The sequence below is a fragment of the Streptopelia decaocto genome (assembly GCF_964273445.1).
Source record: "Streptopelia decaocto genome assembly, chromosome: 13".
NCBI classification, from domain to species: domain Eukaryota; kingdom Metazoa; phylum Chordata; class Aves; order Columbiformes; family Columbidae; genus Streptopelia; species Streptopelia decaocto.
The window spans coordinates 10073101-10083382 of NC_138668.1; the positions used below are offsets into that span (position 1 = coordinate 10073101).

At 62.3% G+C, this 10282-nt stretch overlaps 1 protein-coding gene across 1 annotated transcript; it reads left to right on the top strand.

Moving 5' to 3' along the window:
• The first annotated feature begins 891 nt into the window (after positions 1-891).
• Positions 892-9709, top strand: TFAP4 (transcription factor AP-4). The gene is made up of 7 exons (XM_082064527.1): positions 892-1098; positions 5004-5169; positions 5687-5785; positions 6318-6488; positions 6739-6876; positions 8099-8257; positions 8375-9709. Exons 1-7 carry the CDS (start codon positions 1010-1012, stop codon positions 8567-8569), a joined length of 1017 nt encoding a protein of 338 aa, XP_081920653.1. The 5' UTR covers positions 892-1009; the 3' UTR covers positions 8570-9709.
• The last annotated feature ends 573 nt before the right edge of the window (positions 9710-10282 follow it).

Genomic DNA, 10282 nt, shown 5'->3' on the forward strand with positions numbered 1-10282 from the left:
ACAGGACAGGATGGGACAGGATCAGACGAGGTTTAATGGAATGGAACAGGACGGCCTGGGGACAAGATGGGATGGGAACAAGACAGGGATAGGAATGGGATAGCATAAAAAAGGATAGCATGGATAATGGGATGGAGATAGGATAGGGCAGGATGAGATGGGACAGGATGGGGATAAGGCAGGATTGGATGGAAACAGGACAGATGGGGTAGGATGGGACAGGATCAGATGAGGTTTGAGACCATGGAACAAGTTGGGATGGAGATAGGACAGGATAGGATGGGATGGGAACAAGTTGAGTCAGAATGGGATGGGATAAGTTTGGATAAGATGGCACGGGGACAAGACAGATCAGGATGAGATGGGACAGGACAGGGCTAGGGTAGGATGGGATGGAATGGAGATAAGATGGGATGGGGGCAAGGCAGGTCAGGTCAGGATAGGGTAGGATGGGATAGGATAGAGGAAGATGGGATGAGGATAGGATGTGATGGGTGTGAGATGGAATGGGGAAAGAACGGGTCAGGATAGAATGCAATGGGATAGGACAGGGTAGAATAGGATGGGGACAGCGATGGATGGGTAGGGTTGGGGTCAAGAAAATGGGATGGGGACAAGACAGGTCAGGACGGGATGAGATAGAGCTAGGGCAGGACGGGATGGGATGGGGACAGGACAGGATAGGATGGGGTGGGGTGGGGACGAGACAGGTCAGGTCGAGAAAGGATGGGACGAAAAAAGACGGGACAGGAGCACCCTCCCGTACCCCCGCGTGGGAGGTGGTGCCGGGGATCGCTCCCTCTCCCTTTCCCCCCTCCCCGCGCCGTCCTTTGTTTACATGGGCCGGTGGCTGGCGGAGGCGGCGCCGCCGGGGGCGGGCGGGCGGGCGGGGGGAGGCGGCGGGCGGGCGGGAGCCGCCGCGCTCGCACCAGCTGTTTCCCGCCTTGAGCCGCAGGCAGAGGCCGCCGGAGCCGGAGCCGGGCCCGGCCGCCCCCCGCGCCGCCCCGGCATGGAGTACTTCATGGTGCCGGCCCAGAAGGTGCCCTCCCTGCAGCACTTCAGGAAATCCGAGAAGGAGGTCATCGGCGGGCTCTGCAGGTGGGGGCGCGGGGGAGACGCTGGTGGTGGGGGGGGGATCCCCGGCGTGGGGGGGAAAACGCTAAATAAATTGTATTTTGAGGGTGGTTCTGGGGGTGCACCGGTGGCGGGGGGAGCGCAGCGCGGCCGCCGCAGCCCCACCGCCCGCACGTGGTCCCGGCCGCGCACATGGGGCCGGGCGGCCGCGCGTGGCCGGGAGGGGGGAGGCGCCGCCCGCCCGCTCGCCCCCCGCCCCCCCGTCCCCAGGGGGGTGTGGGTGGGTTTTTGGAGAGGGGGGTGTCTAAAGGAGTAGGGGGGGGTCCGGCGGGGTGTGCGAGGGGGGGGTGTGTGTTTACTGCCGGGCCTGGCCGTGACTCTGCAGCCCTCCCGGAGGAGGCGGGTCGTGGCCGGGGCTGCCGGGACATGTAGTGCGGGGAGGCGGCGGCACAAAGCCCGGGGACACGGTGGGGGGGATTCCCGGCGGACTGGGCGATCTCCCCCACCGCCGGGGAGGAGGCTGGAGCCGCGGGGCTGCTCCGAGCTGGCGGGGCCTGTCGGGAGGCGGCGGGCGGGCGGGCCCCGCCACGCCTGGGGGTGGCCCGGGCCCCTCGGGGCCACGCGGGACGGCGCTCCGCGCTGCGGGCCCGGGGGCGGCACAGGACCCCCCTCTGCGCCGGGCTCCGCTGTGGGGCGGCCTGAGCCACCGGGCCCTGCCGCGCACAGGGGGCGGCCCGAGCCCCGCGGGGCCCTGTGGGGCTGCCCAGGCCCGCGGGGTCCCTGAGGGGCAGCCCAGCCCCGCCGTAGGGCAGCCTGCAGCACCCAGGCCCTGCTACACGTGTGGGGCGGCCCTGCCCTGCGGTGTGGTAGTGCTGCCCCACGGCCCTGCCCCACCTAGGGTGTGGGGCTGTGTCCCCGTGCTGCTCGGGGGTGTCCACACCTGAGGCTCTCGGGGGATGTGGCTGTGGGGCAGGGGCCCAGGGCGGTGGGGCTGCTTGGCCAGGGTCCCCCGCATTAGTCGCTGCTGGCGGCTGTAGCTCCGGTGGGAGGGCAAGCACCGGGGACAGGGAAATGTGACTGCCCTGCGCAGGGCTAGGGGTCTGCGTGGGTCTGCATGGCCCCACACCTGCCCTCGCCGTGGAGCAGAGCTGCGGGGGAGCTTCTCTGCCTTTGCACCACCCTGAGCTCCGGGATGCCATGCCTGGAGCTCCAGGAGCTCAGGGACACCTTTGTGAGCTTGGGGATGCCCTGTCTGCAAACTTGGGGTGCTTGGGGACACCCTGCCCGGGAGCTCAGGGTGCTCAGGGACACCGTGTCTGTGTACTTGGGTATGCCCTGCCTGCAGCCTCAGGGTCAGCCTGCCCGCAAGCTTTGTGAGCTTGGGAATGCCCAAGGATAACCTGCCTGTGAGTTTGGGGGTACCCTTCTTGTGAGTTCAGGGACACCTTGCCTGTGACCTCAGGGATCCCGGGGCACCCTGCCTGCACAGCTATGCCTCCCTGTGCAAACCGCACCACTAGTTGCAGGCAGCGGCAGACACGAGCGGCCAGAGTGGGACATCTGCCGTGGGCCTGCTGAGCCCCCAGCCTCCTCACCAGGCAGCAGCAGTGGTTCTGACACCCCCGTGGGTTTATTTCCCTCAAGGTCCAGGCGAGTGTGACATCCCTGCAGGGCTGTGCCGGGGGCTGCCGTGCTGCAGGGGTGGGACAGATGAAATTCTACTTGCCTGACCCAAACCCCACAGCACCAGCATGGGACATTCTGGGGACTTCTCTCCTGTGCCATCTGCTCCCCCCACCTCTGTTCTGCCCCATCCTTGGCAGTGCTGGGTGCCAGGCTGTCTTCGGAATCTGTGGTTTCTTTTCCCTCTTTCTGCATTTGGCTGTCACTTCCCAGGTCTCTTCCCAGGAAGAGCAGCTGGGGCAGGTTGCAGGAGGTCTGCCGGCGAGGAAGCAGGCTCTTCCTCCTTCCCTAGTATTTAAGAAACTGCTTCCGCGCTGCCCGGTCCTGGGCCTCTCCATCCCACTCCCCTTGTGTGGCTGCAGCTGGCAGTCCCACATCCTGGAGCAGCGCTCTGGCCATATCCCCGGCTCCACCAGGCATCGTTGTGCCTGTACGAAGGGACGGCATCTCTGAGACCTGCTGGGGTTTGGTGCGTTTTAGGAATGAGTTTGGGACTGTTTTTGGGCAGGAGCAGGGAGGTGGGTGACAGCCACCAGCAGATGGGAGCCCTGTGCCATGATCCTGTCGCAGGCAGCTCTGGCTACATCCAGCAGATGGCTGCTCCCCATGAGTGGGGCAGACCCCAGGCACCCATCTCTGCACCTCCCAAGACACCCGTTTGGAGCTGCATGGGAGGGATCCAATGCAGCGGGTGCTTGGCACCCAGCACCAGCCTGGACCAGGACTCTGCCTTGGTGGCTGGGGCAAGCGTCTTCCTGGCCCGCTGAGCTGGAATTCTTCTTCATCCAATTGGGCTGAGCTGTGGTCCTTCTCTATCCCACTTGGCCTGAGCTGGGAGCATTCCTCATTTGCTTAGCTTGAGCTGGGATCCTTCCCCATCTATTGGGCTGAGCTGGGATCCTTCCCTGTGTATCTCAGAGTCGTCACGGTGTGTTCCCCAGTTGCAGAAAGCAATGGGTGGCTTGGGAGGCTCTGGGTGCTGCCTGAGCACACAAGGGTGCTGCAAGCAGGGCTTGGCTTTGGTGCTTAGACCCCTGGGCTCGCAAGCCTCCATTGTTCTTCTGTGGCCTTGCCAGGAAGGCAGGAGGGCAGGTATGGCAGGACACCAGGCATTGCTTTCCAGCCCAGTACCAGCAAGGTGCTGGGTGGGACAGTGCCATCTCCCCATCCTGGAGCTGTTTGGCACCTGAGCAGGAGGCTGAAGCCCATCTTATCTCTCCTTACACCAGCAGCCTGGCACTTGTGTTTAGTCTTTGGTGCCGTGCAGCATCCCTAACGCCAGCAGCCTGACTTGCAGCCAGTGGGTGCTGAGTGCTTACGTGCACCCTAGAGAGAGCTGCTGCTGGGGGCAGTGGGGAAGCCAGGTGGCTGGTGGTGTGGCAGGGACTGCTGGTCACGATGGTTTGGCATAACAGCCAGCTATCACTGTGATGCTAGACTTACTAATTGCTGGTGCTGCCCACTACCTGGTGGCCTCACCCTCCCTGGGAACCAAAGCCCTTGCCAGGATTCAGTCATCCCAACTCCCTGGGCTCTTGGAGAAGAAGTAGAGTGTGGGTAAAGGAGCTGGATCCCCACAGCAGTGGGGTTTGCTCGGAGGGCTGCTGTCCTGGACCCACACTGGTCAGGGGCAAGAACCCTGCCATCTGCCGTCCCTGCTCGCTGCCGGTGGCATTGCCAGCTCCGGGAGGCATTTCCTGGCCCATCTGCGGGGCGAGGGCGCGGGGGGCGAGGAGGCGGCAGGAAGCAGGCGGGAGCTGCGGCTTGGGGTGGGACAGGGGCTTCTCTGCTGGGAGCTGTCATCTGGAAGCCATCAGCGGGGCGGGAGGGAGGGAGCCGCCTTCCTGGGGCCACACACGCCGGCCGGCCCTGCGGGGACCCAGCCGGCCAGCCTGCAGCCTCCCTTGCCTGCCCGGGAGTCCCTACCGTGCCCTGCCTTCCCCTGGGCTCCCCTCGCCCAGACCTGCTGCCAGTGCTGGGCAGCCTGTGTCTGAGCTTGACGGAGCCGGGGGGCTGCAGCAAGGCCACCGTTCAGTTGATGCATCCCTAGGAGGTTTGCGCAGGGGGCTAGGGAGACCCACCCACCCGCTCTTGTGCTCGCCAGCGCTGCAGCCATCATCTCCTCCGTGTTTACCGTCCCTTTGGTGGCTCGGCATTGTGATTGCAAAGCAAGGGGACATGCGGTGGGGCTGAGCCGGCAGCAGGGGTTCAGCCCCCTCCTCCCTAACCCTGTGACTCTCTTGCAGCTTAGCTAACATCCCGTTGACTCCAGAGACCCAGCGGGACCAGGAGCGGCGGATACGCAGAGAAATCGCCAACAGCAACGAGAGACGGCGGATGCAGAGCATCAATGCTGGCTTCCAGTCTCTGAAAACCCTCATCCCACACACGGACGGGGAGAAGCTCAGCAAGGTGAGTGGGACGTCTCCGAGGCTGTGGCGATACAGGACACAAACGCTGGTCCTGCACTAGGAGGTTTCTGGCATTGCTTGTTGGGCACGATAGGGTTGTAAGAGTGATTTGGGGTATTTGTATGTGCTAATTTGGCAATGGAGGTCTCCTGGGGAGGTTTCTGCAGTGGGAGTGGGTGTGCGTCTCAAGGTAGGTGTCCAGAGTGGGCTGGGTGCGTGTGACAGCACCCCACAGCCCAGGAACAGGATGGCTTGTGCCCGGTAATGAGGTGGCCCCGCTGCGGAGGGGAGCAGGGTGAGGAGGTGGCGCACGGCAGCTGGTCGGGTTCCCAAGATTTGGGGACTGGAGATAGCACTGTGGTGGAAATCCCCGGGGAGACCCAGGGTGAAGCAGACCCTGGATGGAGACACTGGGGCCGCGTGAGGAGCGGTGCTGCTGTCTCGCGGGAGCAGGAGGGTCCTTGGGGGGACACCGGAGCCTCTCCTGCCTCAGCATTCCCCTCCCGGCTCTCCCACAGGCGGCCATCCTCCAGCAGACAGCTGAGTACATCTTCTCCCTGGAGCAGGAGAAGACTCGGCTACTGCAGCAGAACACCCAGCTCAAGCGGTTCATCCAGGTAGCACCTGCCAGCGCACCCCAGGAACGGGAGGGGGTGGGACAGGACAGTGCCAGCTGGTCGGGGTTGGGATGTCATCGCTGTTCCTTGGGGTCAGAGCAAGACTCTCTGTCCTAATAAGCAGGGGATGGAGATGTTTCACAGCCTCCTGGCAGGGCAGGGCAGCCTGGCTCAACCTGGCATTATCTACGTGGCAGGGAGAGAAGGGCTGGGGTCCCATTTTCCATTTGGGGTAGCAGATTGTGGCCCAGTGGCAACTGCAGCACTGGAGTGGCGCAGTTGAACCACCCTGAGTGTCATAGTGGGAGCAGTGGTTTGCACAAGGCTAGAGGGGAGTGAGGACCAGGAAGGTGGGCATACACAGGAGCCCATCCATCCCCATGCATCAATCCCATGTCCTTGGGGAGCCACTTCCCTGCAGGGAGCTGTGTTCGGGGGCAGCCAAGGGGGTGGCATCACCCAGATGTGGTCTCATTGGTGGGGAGAGCATCAGAGCTGGTCCCTGTCCCCTGACACTGCATCCCTGCAACAGGAGTTCAGCGGCTCCTCCCCAAAACGGCGACGGGCGGAGGACAAAGACGAGGGGATCGGCTCGCCGGACATCTGGGAGGATGAGAAGGCCGAGGATCTGCGGCGGGAGATGATCGAGCTCCGGCAGCAGCTGGACAAGGAACGCTCGGTCCGCATGATGCTGGAGGAGCAGGTGAGGCCACGTGGGGCTGGATTCGGCTGCGGTGCTGCTGTCTGTGGCTCCGCGGTGGCTGGGCACGGGGTGGGCTCGCCCTCTAGCAGGATGTGCCTGTGGCTGTACTGGGGCGCCCTGGGGACACTGGCACTGCCATGGTGTGATGGTCCTTCTCTTCTGCTCGGGCTGCCTGGTGGGAGCTGGGGGTTGCTGTGCTGGGAGCAGGCTGGGCCCCCCACCGATGTGTTGGGGCTCTCTCGGCCGGCAGGTTCGCTCCCTGGAGGCCCACATGTACCCCGAGAAGCTGAAGGTGATCGCTCAGCAAGTGCAGCTCCAGCAGCAGCAGGAGCAGGTGAGGTTGCTGCACCAGGAGAAGCTAGAGCGCGAGCAGCAGATCCGAACCCAGGTGAGTCTGCGGATGTTGCCCGGGCTGTAGCGCACCTGTGGGGACACCCCAGCAGCTGCCCACCCCCCAGGCAGTGAAATACAGGGGGTCAGGGTTGTTTGGCAGTGTGCTTGGCACCTCTGGTCCCTTAGGGATGGCTGGATAGGATAGTGATGTCCCAGCAAAGATCTCGCCTTCGGGAAACTGGGAAAGGGTCAGCACACAGTCACCCCAAGTGCTCGGGGGGGCTGCACTTGTGGCCACCCTGTGTTCTGGTGGGAAACATGGCTTGGATCATTCCGCAGCAGCTTCCAGGCAGCTCCATTCCCCAGCACAAGGGGCTTTGTACAGGGAAGGTGGCTTTCTGGCGGGCAGGGATTCGACTAGCAGGCGTGACAGCACCACTGCCAGTGGCTGTTGTAGGTCGTGCTCCCTGTGCCGGAGTGGGTGGTTTGCATCAGTGGGGGGTCCAAGCCCATCTTTGGGGGTTCATCTCTTACTGGGTGACTCATGCTGAGTTTTGGGGACCCCCAAACTGCTCCCAGCCACCTACCAGGTTGGGAACGGGAAGCGGGCAAACTGGCAGGCAGCACTGCCGGGCAGGACTGCAGGACAGGAGTCTTCAGCCTTTTCCCCGGCACAGCTGGTGTCTGCCGACGGTGGGGGGAGCCTTACACCAGCCCAGCGCAGCGGGCGGCGAGTGTGGTGCTGGCACCTGGTCCTTGCTCGCTGCCGCCCTCCAGCTCCGTCTGGGGAGCTTCAAAGGGAGGGAGAAAAATCATCTTCCTCCCTCCTCTGGTTTCTGTGGAGCTGTGTTCCTGCAGGATCCCCGCTGGCCACCTCCCGGGGAAGTTCAGCCTATTTTTAGGTGAACTCTCCTTAGCCTCCTGCTCAGGCGGATCTTCCCATCCGCCGGTTTAACGAGGATCTCTGAGGGGTGCAGCGGGTTCCCAGCTCCGCAGGTTGGGGCGATGGGAGGGCTGGCACTTGCCTCTGATGTCTTAAAAGCCCGAATCTTTCTCCCTTTGGGATACGGGGAATCCTTCACGTTCTGCTCTGCCAAAGCTAAGGTGACGGCAGTTTTCAGCTGCCATCCTCTCGTGTCTGTCTGGGACGGGTGAACTGGAGCAGCCGAGCTACTGCTTCAGCTTTTATGGGCTGTCAGAGGAGTCGGGGCACCACAAACAAGCGTGATTGTGCCCAGGTCCCTGCTGACCCAGGGGGTTTTTGCTTCTCTCCCCAGCTCCTGCCATCACATGCTCCCCCAGCGCCCACCCACCACCCCACCGTGATCGTTCCAGCGCCGCCTCCCTCCCATCACGTCACTGTGGTCACTATGGGCCCGTCCTCAGTTATCAACACAGTCTCTACATCTCGACAAAACCTGGACACCATCGTTCAGGTAAGGGGGTGACCGAGGAAGATGGCAGTGGGGTGGCTTTGGGGGATCTCTAACCCCCCCATGGAGCATCAGAGAGGGCGACACGGTGTCCTGACAGCCGGTGGTTGCCCTCGGCAGGCGATCCAGCACATCGAGGGGACGCAGGAGAAGCAGCTGCAGGAAGAGGAGCAGAGACGTGCCGTCATCGTGACGCCGGCGCGTGCCTGCCCCGAGCCCTCCGCCTCCGACACCGCCTCCGACACCGAGGGGGACGACAGTGACTCCATGGACCAGAGCAAAGAAGAGCCCTCGGGGGACGGGGAGCTGCCCTGACACCCCCCGACCGGCAGCTGGGGAGGGGAGCCAGGGCGGGGGGGGAAACGTCAGAGAATATGCTGAAATTTTTAAAAAATACAACGCGATTTGGGTCTCTTTTATGACCTTTTTCCAATACTGTAAAGCAGAGCGCTAGAAGCAGGCAAAGGTCACCCTTCAGCTCCCGGGGGGGGCAGCACAGGGTGGGTGGGCGCTCAAGGGGGCCACAGTGGGATGTGGGGGGCTCAGGGGGCAGCAGGGGGGTGTGCTATGGAAGGGGGGGGTCACAGCCACTTACCCATTTTATCACGCCCCCCCTTACTGACCCACAGGGAATCCTGCCAAGCCAGTGGGAGCCCTGGTGTCCCCTTGGGATGGGGCCTTCAGCTGGGATCTTAATTTGGTTTTTTCCTCCTCTTTTGTGTTTGTTGTTGTTTTGGTTTGGTTTTTTTTTTTTTTTTAATTAAATGCTCATTTTTAAGTAGGGGGTAGGTGCCAAGTGACACGGCAGCAAAGGCAAGACAGGCACCCCCAGCTTCAGGGTACAACCAGCCCCACCATGGCTCCCATACCCCATCTGGGGCAGGGAAAACCCCTTTGGACAGTAAAAAATCCCAGGATTATGCCCAGCAGAGCGTGGGCAGGAGAGCCAGCACGTGCCACCCCCCGACGTTTCCAACACCTGCCTCCTCGGCGTGGGGATGGCGGTTTGGGGGCTGATTTTACACCCCCATCCCTGTCCCCATCCCCGTTCCCCCGTCCTGCTCCCATCCCTCCTTTAAGCACTTAATCCGGTATGCGGGGTCCGTCAGCTCCAAAGAGCTTTCCTATTTCATGATTGTGTCGCTTGGGTCTGTCGTGGCGGGCCGGGGGTCCCCATTTTGTGAATCCTCCCTCCCCCCCTGCTGCCCCCACCCCGCTGTAGGGTTTTAGGCCAGTTGTGTGTAGAGCCTCAGTGGTATTTGGTAGGTTCCCCCCCAAACCACAGCTGTTTCTCGGTTCCTTTCCCTTTTTTTTTTTTTTTTGTATTTTTTTTACAATTTTCAGGTCTTTGTGTTGATTGAGAAGCTATTCTATTTTGTTAAGAAAGTGGAAAAAAAAAAGAGGCTCGTGCCTTTGTAAAGAAACAAAATAAAGTTTGTACTTGGTTTTTTAGAAGCTCGGTCCTGACGTTAACATTTGTGGGGGGGATGGGGCTGGATCTGGCCCCTGTGGGACACTTGTCCCTCTGGGTGGACCTGGGGCTCTGGGGGAGGGCAGGGGAGCGCTGTCTGCATTGGGAACCGCAGGCAGGGAGCAGGCAGAGGTGGAGGATGCCGGCCCTGGCGAGGTTTCCCGCTGATCGGCCGGGCTATATTTAAAGGCTTAGCCCTGCCAGTGCTGCCTGCACGTGCTGCGAGTGCATTGGGGCTCAGCTCACCTCTGGGATAGCGGGAGGTCTGGGACTGGTTTTAGTGAGGCAGGTGGGCTGGGGGGGGCTGGGGTCAGGCTTTGTGCCACCTCCCCTGTCCTGCAGATGGTACCCATGGTGCCCCAGGACGGGAGTGTCCCCATGGCTTGGCAGGGCAGCCATCTCTCCCCATGGCTCTCCATGGGGTTGTGGCGGGGCTCTTGTTTTCCTCCCAGTTTGGCCCCTTCCCCAAGAAAAAGCTGCGTTATGGCCCCCCAAAACTGAATCCTCCAGTGCTGAGGACATGCCCTCCACCATGGCCAGGCTTTGGGGACAGCGCT

What these genes read in the sequence shown, in the direction of transcription:
- TFAP4 (XM_082064527.1), top strand. Translation starts at nt 1,010, where the DNA reads ATGGAGTACTTCATGGTGCCGGCCCAGAAGGTGCCCTCCCTGCAGCAC. An exon ending in GTCATCGGCGGGCTCTGCAG is followed by an intron (nt 1,099 to 5,003) that starts GTGGGGGCGCGG and finishes ACTCTCTTGCAG; the next exon opens with CTTAGCTAACATCCCGTTGA. An exon ending in ACGGGGAGAAGCTCAGCAAG is followed by an intron (nt 5,170 to 5,686) that starts GTGAGTGGGACG and finishes GCTCTCCCACAG; the next exon opens with GCGGCCATCCTCCAGCAGAC.